Source organism: Danio aesculapii, chromosome 9 (genome assembly GCF_903798145.1).
Source record: "Danio aesculapii chromosome 9, fDanAes4.1, whole genome shotgun sequence".
In the NCBI taxonomy this organism is placed as follows: Eukaryota; Metazoa; Chordata; class Actinopteri; order Cypriniformes; family Danionidae; genus Danio; species Danio aesculapii.
The window spans coordinates 14,484,764-14,500,782 of record NC_079443.1 but is presented as its reverse complement, the minus strand read 5'-3'; the positions used below and the strand labels follow the sequence as shown (position 1 = coordinate 14,500,782).

Below are 16,019 nucleotides of genomic sequence, written 5' to 3'. Positions count from 1 at the left end.
AATGTTGACGTGTTGAATACTTATTTCCTCCACTGTAATTCTAAAGTTTAGCTAACTGTATTTGATCATAAATAAAATGTAATTGTCTAAAAAATGTACATTCAGTACACACACGAATATTATTTCAAAGTAATACACGATGCAATAAGAGAGTTAGAGAAATGTTAGAGAAAGAAAGTTAGAGAGAGTTAGAGAAAGAATCTAACGTATAATGAGAAACTTTTCTATTTGTCACACACATTACCTGTTTGCTCAGTTAGTGCAGGTTTAGTAAAGGGTTTAGAGCAGCTGCTTAAAGAAGAGACCCCATCTAAAGGACTGTACAGAACGCTTGAAGACACACAGCTTGAGAGGACCCCTCGCCATCTTTTGGCTAATGGGAAAAGGGAGGTGCAGTCAACACAAACATCACACACAGCAACATTAATTTAGTAACAGCAAGGTAATAGATTAGGTTGGTATAATGTGAATAAATGCTTATAGTAAAGCAAATTAGCAAATAAAAAAAATTGGTAAAGTGAAAAAGTTTGTTTACATATCACACAGGTTAATGTGTTAGTTGTCACGTTTGGGTCTCAGCATGGTGAAGACAAGAGAGGTAGGATCCAGGTGCAGCTTAATAATAATATATAAAAAAAATATTCGTGCAGGTAATCATGGACAAAATTAGGAAAAATTAAAAATCAAACAGGGCAATCCAAATTTATAGTCAAAACAGTCATAAGGTCATAAACAAGGCATCGATCCAAAAGTACAAGTAAAACTTAGATTAAGGCATAAACACAGTGACAGGAAATATATGTGACGTGAAGCATCAAAGACTCCAGACTGATGTGTGTAGGGTGTATATATAGTGCGATTAATAATCAATAATAATCAGCTGTACATAAGTGATCAGGAGAATGGTGACCGCTGTGTGTAACGGCATGCAGGGATTTGTAGTTCATGGATGAGTTTGTAGTTCAATAACGACCTTCAAAGAAGTTATCGTTGGTGTTAAACTAGCAGCAATAGGTGATATCTCTGTATTTGCTAGGGCTGTACAATACAGGGAAAATATGCAATATGGTTGTTGAGTGTTTCGATAACAAAATGTTTTAATACATATTCTATTGAGCTAATGAAATCTTAAAAAATAGCATTTAGAACAGCACGAATGACTGAAAACCTTGGCGAAAATACTGATTCTTTTTGCCTGTTGTCATTTTTCTCTCTTGTCTCCTGGAATTAGTATTTAATTTCAGCTCTAGGTTCACCTAACAGCATCTTATGGAGAGGTGTATAGGAATAAAGATAGTAAAAGCCCCATCTGATTGATTGGTCAGATTTGGATAAATACCCTATGCATGCAGCACACAATGCTTGGCAGAGTAAACAGATAATAATTTGCTGCACTTGTCTGAAATATTGCATATACTATTATCACAATTATAAAAATGTTTCGATATATTGTGCAGCCCTAGCATTTACTCATCTTAGTTTGGTTGGGGGGAGGACAAGCAATGAAGAGTCATTGTTAAAGTGTTGGATTCTCATGTAAATCATAGACGGTGCTAAAATATTTCAATATTTCTTTGTCAATATTGTACTTGTACTAATTTCATTCAATTCATCTTTATTTCTATAGCGCTTTACAATGCCGATTGTGTCAAAGCAGCTTATTTTCATTAAAAAAAAAAAAAGATTTGCACTGCAGTGGAGTGATTAGAGCTTCTGGATTTACTGCACTTCAATTCATCGACTTCTCTCAAAAATACATTATGTGTATTTCAATGCAATACAGATTATGTGTAAATAGATTATCATTGCCGTCTTCCATAATCTATGTGATTTTACAAATATTTAGTTTTGCAAGTAAATATGTGTATTCAAATGCCTACAATACAAAACAAACATTATTTCATTGAAAACACTGATATACGTTCATATTTCTCTGTCTCAGTGCCAGCCAGTTGAGAAAGCAGATTTGAACGCTCTGAATGTTCTAGGGACTAGCTGATCACAACAGTGTGATTGTACATGTCAAAGAGTTCCAATTGCAAAGTTTTGCCCCCACTTTTATATACAGAGATATCACAGGTTGTTGTCAATTGCTAAACGCAAGTGGACTCAGTAGATCCACCCACAGCATGCCTCCAGTTGCTTTGCTTTTTCGCAAAGCTGTATCTTTCTAATTACAAAAATAAAAATAAAGACTATTCTCAGTAAAGATGGATGCAGTACCACTCTATGGGTACCACATTTTAAAGAATTATTGAAAACAATTTCTGACAATTTTCAAAAACAGTAACTAGAACATTGTTCCAAATTTCTCTGCCTTTAAAACAGTGAAAATAATTTATTGGTAGTCAAACGAACACCAGTACTTTTGCGTACCTCAATTAGCCTTCCCAAGATTGCATAAAAACAAGCATTCACGGTGACCCACAAAAACAAAGGTTTTCAGAGGCCGCCTGAACAAAGATGTATTCATGACCCCATTTGCTGAGAGCCAAGCTTACTGAATCTGGCCTTTCAAAAGCCTTTCAGAGCACCCGCAACTCCACAACACACATCTCTGTATCTGCACCTCATACATCATTTATGTATGGGCTCATCCACAGAAATAATTAATACAAAAACATTTCACAATGTCCCCGAGACAGTCTCTGATATATACAGTATGTTAGTGTTGATTCTACAGTAAAGTTATGTACATTTGTTATGATGGACACAATCTCTTTAGCATATTGCAGCTTACAACTGATAGTGTGGGTTATAAGTTTACCTCTACACATCTACTAAAGGTCTTATTCATTAATATTTTGGATACTATTAAAAACATACTCCCAACCCTTTAACTACCCCAACAAGAAAAAATGTTTGAATTGCATTTCTTAACTCCTAATGTCGCTAGTTAACACAATCAATGCATTTTTTTTCAACACATCCCATAATTTTTAAAATACAAACCTCTAGCAAAAGGTTGATATGTCAGTTTATGGAAAAAGTACTGGAATTAATACATATACTTTGAACAATCTAAATTTATAAAGTGTAAAACCAATTTATTTTAAAAAATATTCAAAATAAAACTTTTTTGAATACTAACTCATATTTATTTTTTGGAGTATGCCATAAAATATTTCAGATTCTCATTTAACAAGCTTTCTTGTTTTTGTTTTTTTTACAATAAAACCAAAATTAAGTGTATTAGTGCAACACGATTATGTTCGTTGCATTTTTTTTTGTAAACCCACATCCCTTACCTTACAATAGTACTGTCTCAATAGTGTAATGCGTTAAATGATCATGTATTACTTTTGAGTAATAATATAACTACAGATGTAGAACTTAAAGTAGTCAGCATAAATGAGTGGAACCCTTATAGATCTCTCTTTTGAATTAATATTTTTTGATAGGATGCTTTACAGTAACACATTTGTGCATAAACATGTATTTTAGATTAGTCAGTAACAAAGCCAAAACCAGGACCAAAACCAAAGCCATATGTTGTTAAATTAAAAATATTAAATAAAAAATGTTAATAAACAGGAAAAATCAAGAAAAACACAATATAACATTTATTTGAAGTTTTGTAATTTAAATGTATCAGGCTCTATTTTAACGATCTAGGTGCAAAGTCTAAAACGCAGGGCGCAAAAGCATTAAGGGCATGTCCGAATCCACTTTTGCTATTTTAAGGATGGAAAAATACAGTTTGCACCTCAGCGCATGGTTTAACTGGGTTGTGCTTAATCTCTTAATGAGTTATGTTTTGTTTTGAGCATAACGTGCTTAAAACCATAAAAATCAGAGTTTCATCTCCCAATTCCCTTTATGGGCCATGGTGCATTTGCTATTTACATGGCGGGCATATATATCTGTAAGTGGAAAAACTGAATGCTTCACTAGCGAGTTAAACAGTCCATCTGCAGCGAGCATAAAGAATGAGCCTCCGCCATTTGTCCTCTTTACTTTCTCTTTACTTTACTTTTTAACTTTCGTGGATGAGGAAACGGTGTTGTACGCACTCCACTGAAGACATTCATTAGCCTAAATATTTCATTTCGTTTGTTAAGCACAAAGATTTGTTTCAAAACTATTTCTAAATTCAGTTGTAATTTCCAGCAAACAAATAAATGAACAATAATAACAAAGCGTGGTCAAAAAACTTAGTTATATCCAAACATATGTCCTATTCTTATGCCTCATATGGTGATGCATACATCTACAAAACCCAACAGGTAGACAAATCTAAACTTGTTTTTATTAAAACAAATATAAATATGCATATAATAAATAATACTACTTATAATAACTTTATTCAAATACAAATTGTCATGAATAAACTGAAAAAAGTCACCCTAGATGAAGAAGGCATGGAGGTAGTGTTTTTTTTTTATTTATGTAGAAAACAATATATTGTGTAACATTTTAATCCTTTAATTCTTTTTCATTTGTAAAGATATTTGCGCATTGCTGTACATCCTGTGTGTATTGCAAAGTGTAGGCATTTAAGGCTATTGCGCAGTCTATTTTAGTTCCTCAAAATAGCAACGTGCCAACAATGCGCCTCCTTTCTAGACCGGAACACCCATGAGTCCACAAAGTGGCGCAAATGGATTTACTATTTAAACAATGTCGCGCAAAGTGGCACAATTAGGGTTGCGTTGGTCACAAAATAGCAACAAATTGTCTTGCGCCTTATTGCGGGGTGTGTTTGATAGGGCCCATTATCTTTCTGTTCCTTAAGATGTAAGGTGACCAAACTCTTATCTTAATAGATATAACTGTTCGATCCAACTATATTGTTTAAATGCACCAAAAATGAAAGGCTATATTCACTGAGAAACAGATAAAAATAGTCATTTTCAAAAGGAGGTGTACTCAATTATGCTGAGCACTCCAAATACATTGTATTTTTTATTAAAATATCTAAAAAACATTTGAACAGCATTGTATATCTAGCTGACTTCTGTACTTACATTATAGCAACTACTTTTGGTAGTTTTCATATGTGAACAAAAAAGGGGGAAAGGCTTAATAATGACCAAGGAAAATGTGGGTTGTGCTGCTTTCTGAATATCTCCCATTAAAAATTAACAACTGCCACAGCCTGAAACAGCCAAAGCATCTAATATGAAGATGACAACTCCCATAAGTCCACACTCAGTCACTGTGTCATCAAACTATAGCTTTGTTTGTTTTAAATACATGACTTCTAGTAGTGCTCTAATATCTCGTGCTCTTGTTGTATTTTTTTTTACTTTGAACAATTACATTTTGGATGAAAAGTGTGTTGAAATGCATGTGTTACTCAACATGTACTGAGTCAAAAATTACTAAAATTTGATTAGTAATGCCTTGGACCATCACGTTACAGCAAAAAAAGGAATAAATTACTGTAAAGTATTACTGTCACAAACACTAGCGATCCAGCCTGTGCAGATTGCTGGAGAACTATACATATGCCACTGATAAGAACTATAAATCCCATCATGCACCGGACACACACCAGTTCTAGTTCTCTCTTTGATTGCACACACATAACTGGAAGCTCATAATGGACTAATCAGATGGACCATGTAAACAGCGCACACACACACACACACACAGACTTTGCTGAGTCTTGTTGGTTTATAACATTAATGACATGGTTAACATTTCGAAGTGTTTCATTGTCTTGCCTTGCCCTGTTTTCTGACCCTCGCCTTGTTAATTGTTTTATGTTGTTTGCTGCCTGAACTGATCCTTTTCCCTGTGACCCCGACTACTCTTTTGGATAACCTGCATGCTTCTGTCTGTTCCTGTTTGACCATTGCCAGCGTGACTACTACTTTTAATATACTGCATGTGGATCCTCAACTCCGTTGTCCAGCGTCCTTCCAATCCTATTACTTTATTCCCAACATTGATAAACTGCAAATAAACTGAAATAATTGGCTTTAAAACTACTATCACTGTAAAAACAGCTATAGTAATATTCAGAAATAATTACTAAGAAACAAAAAATAACACATTTAATTAAATGTGAAATTTTGAAATGGAAAATCTAGAATAGTAATTTCTTTTAAAATGTACTAAGTGAAGTTTATTAATAAACTAATTTCGGGAGGATCACGTGCTTATGATTTATCACAGCTGGTCTCGTATTAAGCTAATCAGTATCATCCAATCATATGAGCCATAAGCTACTATAAATAACCACAGTTTTCAGTCCACCTTATCTTCGTTTGGAAGAAACCTCCCTTCCTCCCCATTCTCCTCCTTCACCTTAGATCGGGCGGCACAGAGGCCCAGTGGTTAGCACTGTTAGCCCCACAGCAAGAACACTGCCAACCCTGGTCCTGCCAGGTCAGTAGGTGTTTCTGTGAGGAGTTTGTATGTTCTCCCCGTGTCCGCGTGGGTTTTCCCCGGGTTTTCCGGTTTCCTCCCACCATCCAAAAAATATACATCATGCATAACAATGAAACATTTGTCTAGCCCCCTTGCTTTTTCCTCACGGGTTCCCTTAGCTACTGCAGACGGGGAGTTCTGAGATCCACCGAGCTCAGGCTCCCCTCTCGCTCTGCAAACGGGAGGAAGCCCCGGGCTCGAGGATCCCTTGAGCTCGGGGCTCTCTCCCGGGACAGCATGCCAAACAAGCTATTGATGAATCATCAGCTAAGTGTGAACTCTTGAAACTATTTTTTTAAATTACATGTTGGAAAAATATTTTTTACAGACTACCTAAATTCCATTTAAAAAGCTGTAAAGGCTTAATATATCTATAAAAACAACTATAAATACATTACCATTCACAGAAAAACACACACTGCAGTTTTGTTTCTGCCCTTTTAAAATTAGTATGAATTCTGATTGGCTGTTTTTATCATTCATCGAAAAATTATGAAGGTGATTTCAATGATTTTGTTTATCTTTGTGTCTTTTATGTTGTGAATTCTTAAAAAAAGATTTTTAAAACTACATGATCATAGTTAATTATCATTGGTGTAAAAGGCCTTCATGCTCAACATTTCTGTAAGTCATTTTAAAACCTCAAGACCATAAACCATTTCTATCCCAACGATATAAAATAAATACAAATATTACATCTTTATCAAATTGTGGAAGAAACAAAACTGAGAAACTTTATATTAATGTAATTACTGTGTTTTTTATATGTCACTTATCACTGGTACCTTGGTCCAGTTTGTAGCATAAGGAGCGTTTGGCTAACTCCACCTCAGGTTTGGGGTTGTCCAGCACATGCCTGCACCACTGAAGAGGACTGAGGAGAGCATGAGGAAACAGCTTTGCTTTGGGAGACACGTACAACCTGATGAAATAAAAACTTGGTCAATACATTCCAATCTGTGCTGTTGTAAACATCAATTTTGTATTGTTTTCTGTATGGGTGATCAGGGTTCAAAAACAAGGATTTATTTCTACTGGCCTGATTGGTTTAGATTTTTACTTTTTTTCCAAAAAGTTAAAAGCTATTTCTTAACCACATAGTTTAAATAATGTGTCAAAAATAACGTCTGTGAATCTAGAATTTAAATATTTTTAAAATGTTAAAAAATGTATAAGCAAAATTCTAAGTGTTATGCAACCAAAAAGAGCAGTATGTGCAATGTGCAAGTATTTTATTGCAGTTCTAAATTATTTTACAAAAGGTGGCTGACCTGCCAAACTGACAACCAACTGTGCAAAACATCACTTCATTTTTTTGTCATGTTGTACCCATGAAAATGTCTGCTTCCAAGATGTTAGAAAAAACGTTTTCTTTTAGTCTCCTAATTTGATGTTGTCACCATGTTACCGTCTCTTCGCTGTACTGGGTGCGTTTCCCAAACAACGACATAACTCATGGCTGAACTATCATTCTATCAGTGCTTCCCCAAAACTGTAGATTCTCTGTTGCAGATCCATCGTTTGAACTACGTTAGTTATAACATAAAATCTCCATAATGACGCTCTAATGGGGCGGAGTAACAACTTCTTTAGAGAAAATGCCCACAATTTTTTCGTTTACAATCATGTTGTTTTACACGTACACACTTAAAAAATACAATATTAGTTTTGGTAAAAACATATCTTGTTTTCTATATTAACTGAAATATATGTAAACAGCACATATAGGGCCAATGTTTAATTTACAAATATTATTAAGAACATTCCATATTCCATGCTAAAACATAAAAACTTAGCTAACATGTATTCTATTCTCATATATAAATCATATAAATTGTTAATGGCTGTAATTTACAGTAAGCTATATATTAAGAAAAGTAATGATAATAATAATAATAATTATTATTATTATTATTATATTATCTATTATTAAGTAGGATATTGTATATTTATTTATTTTTATTTATTTATTTTTTGAAAAGTCTACTTTTTAACTTTGACACATTCAAACCACTGCAGAAATGTTCTAACCACTAGGCCCATGTTATATACGGCAGGCTACAGACACATTTCTTAATAAATAACCTACTATGAATTAAAACCATTAACGTATGCTATATATTTGGTTTTCACAAGCTCTGGAGACGTAATGTAAATTTTGCTTTCACCTATAGCTTTCGTCATGAGCCACGGCTCCGGCCAAAATAGGATAAATATTTTCAAAGTGCACAACAAAGGAAGCGCAATTGTCAATATGAAGATCGCTAAAACTGAACTGTTAAAAATACTTTGAAAGCAAATTAGCCTACACCTAAGAGAGATTAATGTTTTTTTTAAATCATTCTAAGTTTAAATGTTGGAACTTTTGAAAGGAATAAAGCATAGAGGGATAACTGGGAATAGAACATAGCGAGAAACTATGCTTCTAACTACAGCTCTAGATGTGTAGTTGCAAGTGTAAAAGTTTGCAATGCAGTTTGCGAATGTTTGTTGGAGCATTGGACAGAACCTGCGACATTGGTTGGCTTTTGGGAAACGCACCCCTGATTGTTACCAGGTTATGGAAAAAAATGATGTGCTCACAATATCCAATCAAATATGGTGTTTACAACATCACAGAAAAGATGGCCTTTAAAGGCTTAAAAGCACAAACTGTTTCTCGAATGTTTGACAAACAGTCGCAGGCAAATTAAACTTTAGTGACAAGGCAGATCCCATCTACTGTCCTGAGCATCATGCTGGCCCCGTTCCAACAGGAAGACCATATTGCTGAGCACTGGTTTATGAATTTTATCATTAAACTCACAATTCAGCTGATTAAAATTTTAAATAGTTTTACAGCAGCACATAAAAATATTAGGTTTAATTAAATGTTTGATTAAATCTTAGTCATTTGTTTAAAAAGAACAATAATTAATGACATTCTGTGGAAACTGTCTGCAATATAAAAACCAACCACAGAAGCGAAAAATATTTATATACTGATTTTTTATGTGTCCTACTGTAAATTTTATCCACATTTTGATTCAAGAGGCATTGTAGAATAAAGGTTGCCATTTTAAATATAAATATATAAATGTGCTGGTAAAAATTTAATTGACCCTTCGCTAAGCCCTGCCCTCCTTGGTTACTGTTGCTACGCCTGTCAAGCTTTTGTGCCTGGCACGTCTATTACAATATGTATGCGCCGGTGTCAGACATTCTAAGGGCTATAATTAGTCATTTTTGGCGAACAGGTGAGATATCTGAGAAAGCAAGACAAAAAAAAAAAGACTGCAGTATGCGTTACAGGGGTATATTCACGACATAATAGGCAACCGATTAGAAAATTATTAAATCAAAATTGAAGCTAGGTTAGACTAGCTGCCTCATATACTGACCATTCAACAGTTTAGTTCATGCACAGCAGGAGAGGTGAAATTTTAAAATAATTTAATAATAACAAAATAAACCCTGATTTCTCTATTTTTAGCCAAAAAGCCTGATAGACTAATTGTTGTGCAATGAAATATAGCGTTACTAACCAACGAGGAAACACACATGGACAGTGCTTCTACATAATTAATTCGTAGAAAGAACAGACAGAAAGGGGAAATTGATTGATTTGTGCCAAATATTAGCATCATTGACCCATAACAATGTACAGCGCCTATAACTGTCAGTATGTTTATGTGCTTTTTATACTGTTTCTTTTCTAATTTGCAGTTAAGTGGAAAAAATTAATACATTAAAATTCAAATCAAACTTTAAATAGCAGAAGCAAACAAATTGATTTTTCCCTACCAGCAAATATTAATCAGACACCAAATATAAAAGCAGACACTAACCTGGTATAATGCCATCACCAATGACTAATTTCTAAAAGACCGCCAAAAACATCAGTGATTTGTAGCTCTGACATGGACATGAGGGTTATGAATGACTGAAAAACAGCTGCAGGTGAAGTATATTGGTCGCAAGTGCTCAGATTGTGATCACATCTCGGTTTTGATCTGTTGATACGTAATTTCAAATATTTGTTGCTTGAAACAGATGGAAATATGATTGCTATTAGTATGTGCACTATGGCAAGGGCTTAACGGAGCAGTGCTCATAATATCGAGAGAAAAAAGAGAAAAAGACAGCTGGGAAACATAACCTGCTTTGTATTTTTGAAGGAAACACTGACTCAGTTAGATAATTTTAGGGTAAGACGTGTGTGAGTTCCTATCACCAAATGTGTCAGGAATAGGCATGGGACGATAACCGTTTTCATGGTATACGACGTTTTGGAAAAGTCAAGGTTTTAAAACCGGCAAAACTTTCTGTAATACCGTTGCTAAGGTATATGTAAGATTTTTTATTTGATTTTTTTGTTTGTTTGTTTGTTTTTTAGGACAACAGTATTTTTAAACTTAATCAAGATAGCAGAAGTCAATGATTCATTTTCATAATTTAGCCTGACAAGTTTACTGCTCCAAAATGTTTTAAATATTTAAAAAATTTTCATATATTATGCTTAAAAGGGGGGAAAATGTGTTGTTTACCCCAACATTTAAAAAGAATATATTTTAGAGTAGCAATCTAAATACCGTGATACTGTGAACTGATACTGATATTTTTATCCAAGGTTATCATACCATCAGAATCTTATACAGGCCCATGCCTAGTCAGGAATACCGAAAACAAAATTTAACTCCTTTAGCGCCTCTCACAGAGCTTGATCCACGCTGGCATTTCTCCTCTTGTGTTTTAGATTTTGGAAAGGGAAAAAAATTCCACCACCCTGTCCAAACTTTTAGGATACCGGGTATCAGATTTGCACAATCCATATGCACAAAGCTTTGGCTTGTTTCCCTCGCTCGAAAGCTTGACAGACCTCCTGCGCGTAGCTATGGTTGCTAAGCCTTGATTGGTGTGTGGCGGTTTTCGGGTGTGGCTTAGCGAAGGGTCAATTGAATAGCAGCAGTTTCCTAATTCACAATAAATACTTCATTTTTTCTTATCGTTTATGCATGCATGAGTTTTATATTACACCATATGTTCTTAAATTAAATTTTTTACAATACATTAGCACTGTGCGAGTATCCATGATGATGTTTTGTATTTGTCTCTATGACACTATGCATGTTCAATATTTTAAAAGTTACTTAAGCTCATGTAGAAGCTCTTTGTGATTAACTTATAGGCTTTCTAATCACCATGTGTTTTTCATACACAACACACATTAGTACTTCAAAATGTTGGAATATTAACTATATATATGTTTTTTGTTCTACTGTAAATTTAAATGTGTAAAATCTAAAATAAACCTAGCATTATGTTTACAGTAAAGTTATATCAACTACTGATTTTCACTGATTTGTTTATAGTGTTTGAATTACGGCTGCATGACATTGGAAAATCTGACGTTGCGATATTTTGTTTCTCTGCGATATATATTGCGATATGAATGCAATTTCACCAGATAGCTTGAATAGCTCTAATTTGTAAATCATGTATAAAAAGTAAACTTTTGCGTGCAAATTGAGTCAAAAAGTATTCAGGTACAGAAATTGAATAATGAAACATGAAATTACACTCTATAGTGTTTATTGTATTAATAATTCAGTAAAATATTCTTCATTAAAGTTACAAATGTACTTTTTTGTGCCCAAATGTTTTAAGCACTCTGGAATTGCCTTTAAAACACATGCAAATGATAAACTTTCAGTCTGTTATGGTTATTCTTTGCAATGACAAATCTCATGTATTCTCAACTTTTATGCTGATCAACTATAATCCCAAATAAACATTGCATTTCCAGTGATGTGACCTTATGGACACACACATTGCAATATCTAATATTTAATATTTAGACATTTAATCATTAAATTGCCACATAATTATGTAAACTTCCCTGTAATTTTATTGTTTAGTTTTCCTAAAGATCCAACTTTAAATAAGAGTTCTAAATCTTTAGGACATGAATGTGGGACAATGTTTTATATTTTAATTGTATCGCATTAATCATACAGTTAATACTGTTTTTAAACAATGTAAATTCTATTATATGCAAAATATATGATTTATTAATGATATATATTAATGATTTATAATATATTTTTAAAAGTATGAGATATAGCTAAATTATACATTTCTATCACTATCATGTTCCATGCTTGAAATGACTCCAGTCCACTATAACTGCCCACTGCTCCGGGTGTGTGTTCACTGCTGTGTGTGTACTTGGATGGGTTAAATGCAGATCACAAATTCTGAGTACTTTGGACCGTCATACTTAGCCACATCATGACTTTCACTTTCACTTTACAGTTACATTTTCTTTATTTGCACTAATTTTTCAAATTTGGGTGAATTTGGATAGTTCACCCAAAAATAAAAATTCACTCACTATTACTCAACCTTAAGTACTTCCAAACATTTATGAGTTTATTTATTCTCTTGAATGCAAAACACATTTAGAAAAAACCTGAAAACCTGTAACCACTGACTTCCATAAAAACAAATAGGCTACCAAAGTCAGTGTTTAAACGTTTATAGCATTCTTCAAAATATCTTTTGTGTTTATTAGAAGAAAGATCTACAGAAGCAAGGGCAAGTACTGTAAGGAAAAACATCTGATCAAAGAGCTCATATGTACATGCATCTGATTTGATAATTGTTTGAATAGATACAAATATTAGAAATAGTTTAAATATATTAAAATATGTTTTTAAATTGTAAATAATAAAAACATCTAAATGTCCTGCTTATTTTAATGTTTAAGACATCCGTATTTAGATGTGGTTCCATCCATATTTGGCATGATTTTCCCCTTCGTCTAGTCTACATATTGCAGTGGTTAAGCATAAAAGATTTTGACAATGATCTGGCATAAACAATCAAAACAAATCTAGCATTTCAGTCTCTGCACTTCATGTGCCTTGCATTATGTCTACATATTAGGCTACCTCAAAAAGGAAATATATATATATATATATATTCACATCACCAGATGCAATGTAACACCAAGCCAATCTACTACACTAATGAAGGTATTCCTAATGAAGATGTCTTCTGAGATGTTTACACTCACCGACCTAACAATGGACCAGGACACATACTATAGTGACAATTCATGAGAACTGACCATAAGGGATGACAAAGAGACAATGAAAACAAATGTTTAGTATAAGCATCAGTACCAGCTATAATCAGACTCTCCATCGATGGGAAGAAGAGCATGAAGGTCTAGTTTTTCCACCTCATCCATTACAGTAGCATCTTCATCTTCCTCATCAGCACCAGTCACTGACTGCGGATGAAAATACGGATAGTGCTCATCCGATAAGCCAAAGGACGGGGAATATGAAGGTGAAACGCAATAATTCCCGGATTGAAACGTGCCTGTGTCTGGGCCAGTCGGACCTGCGGGACAGGCCGACGCCGGAGCGGCTAACAGACGGACACTGGAGGTGCAGTTGTTCGCAGCGTTCGCTCTCGTCCGGAGCTGCTCGTTCTGCCTCTCCAGTTTTCGCACGAGCTCTTGAAGCTTTTTCACCTCCAGTTCTGCGTTCATCATCTTACTGTTGCCATTGACGTCCGCCATCATCTGCGGCTTGAACAATAGCCCGTCCATTGAAGAGAAAAGCATATAAACGATAGTAAAATGGTGGCGGCGTTGTTTACCCTGTATGCCCAGACTCGAAGTGCTTTCAGCGGGGTTACATGCTTCATTCAGATGCTGATGTGCTGCTCATGTCTGTGTCTCCTCCCACTCGGTTCAAAACACAACACACGACCACCACATTACCAGGCAAAAACAGTCACGCTACCACACACTGCTCCTTTCATTCAAAGGACGACGAGCAAAAATGGTGTCTTTTGGAGAATTAGGCTATATTCAACTTGTCATGCCCATACTGCACCACTAGCATACCTTCCAGGAACAATTTGAGAAAAAAACTGATAAAACAAATCTTTTCTATTAGTGGACAATGATAGCCTACATTAAAAAGACCAAAAGTCACAGTAAAGGTATTTACACGTTACACATTACAATGTGACAAATGTTTCTATTTCCAACTAAATCCTTTCTTGATCAAAGAATCCTGAAATGAATAGCCTACAAATAAAATAAAGTGATGTAAATTAAACATTACCATCTCAGGAGAAATTACATTTTATGTAATTATGTTTATGTTATTAACATTGACATAATATTTGATCACTATTGACATTCATAGTAAAAAAATACTATAGAGTTTTTGAACCATACTGTAGTGAAGTAGGCTACTTGAATTAATCAATTGTGCTAGTGGAGAGCGGGGTCAAAACCATTTTTCATAAAAACCTATTTTTAAAAGATAATGTTTTTAGTGCACATTCATTATTATATTCATGTATATGATAATGTATTATTATTCACAATATTCCCTCAACTGTTTCCATTTTAAAGCAACTCTACAGTATATGGCGCAAAATAAGTTGCTGCATGTAAGAATGTAAAATGTAAAATGATGAACATCCTGCTTTTGCTTTCAGCCTTTCCGCAACATATTTAAAATTACTTTGAAATTGCGCCATATAGAGTTGCTTTACAATGGTAGTTTAGGGAATATTATTGTAAATAATGATATATAACAATGGTATATAACCATATACATGAATATAATAATGAATGAACATTAATCATGAGCCCGAGTGTTTGCGCGCAAATTATTATGGATGTTCTGAACGCCTAGGTGTTGCAGGAATGCGCGTCTGCAGTTGGGCTATTCTCTCCCTGTTCTCAGGGCCGGTGCAGACTCAGTTGGCGTTTCTGTGTGGAGTTTGCATGTTCTCCCTACGTTTGCGAGGGTTTCCTCTGGGTGCTCCGGTTTCTCCCCACAGTCCAAAGACATGCGTTACAGGTGAATTGGGTTGGCTAAATTGTCCATAGTGTATGTATGTGTGCGAATGAGTGTTTATGGGTTTCCCAGTGATGGGTTGCAGCTGGAAGGGCATCCTCTGCGTGAAACATTTGCTGGATAAGTTGGTGGTTCATTCCGCTGTGGCGACCCCAGATTAATAAAAAGACTAAGCCGAAAAGAAAATGAATGAATAATAATAATAATTACAGTTTTTCTCAGTCGCTTTGGTGCATTTCTCACAACACTACATTTGCACAACAGTTACGCATTTCTCAAAACAATTAGTCATTTGTGCACATCATAGTAGCAGTTTCTCATTCCTTCCAACAAATTGCAAATGCTTTTGGACAGGCATCAATTGCTTTCATTCAACTCTCTGCTGTTTTATACAAGCTAATGTCATGTCGGTCAAAATTATCTAAACTTGTGAATGCTGAATAGTCATTCCATATAAAACTAATTGTCAAAAATTTCTTCTTTGAACAATTGAACAATTTCATGAATCATTTACAGATCTATGTGTGTTGTAGGTTCAGTTCCAATATGTACTGCTATATTGTTTACAGCTGTGCAAAGCTCTACCCAAAGGAAGTTTATGTTTGTTGTAAATAAGGGTTTATTTATTCTTTTGCACAATGCTGTGAATAAATTACAATTGCTAAGAAAAATGTGAAACACATATTCAGTGTCTTGTACTCAGATACCTCACTAAATTTGGTGATGTCTAACTTTACTGTAGTTTTCAAATGGCTGTGCAAATAGTATATA

At 34.5% G+C, this 16,019-nt stretch overlaps 1 protein-coding gene across 2 annotated transcripts in view; it reads right to left on the bottom strand.

The window, feature by feature from the left end:
- slain1a (SLAIN motif family, member 1a) overlaps positions 1-14,246 on the bottom strand; it is a 40,233-nt gene extending 25,987 nt beyond the window's left edge. Inside the window, exons 1-3 of one of the 2 annotated variants that reach the window (XM_056464622.1) lie at positions 13,545-14,246; positions 7,164-7,300; positions 245-373 (exon numbers count right to left, since the gene is read on the bottom strand). In XM_056464622.1, the coding sequence (XP_056320597.1) occupies positions 245-373; positions 7,164-7,300; positions 13,545-13,993 (715 nt within the window). In that variant the 5' untranslated portion in view covers positions 13,994-14,246. The remainder of the gene's footprint in view (positions 1-244; positions 374-7,163; positions 7,301-13,544) is intronic. The other variant, XM_056464623.1, reaches the window with a different exon arrangement.
- Positions 14,247-16,019: the final 1,773 nt, after the last annotated feature.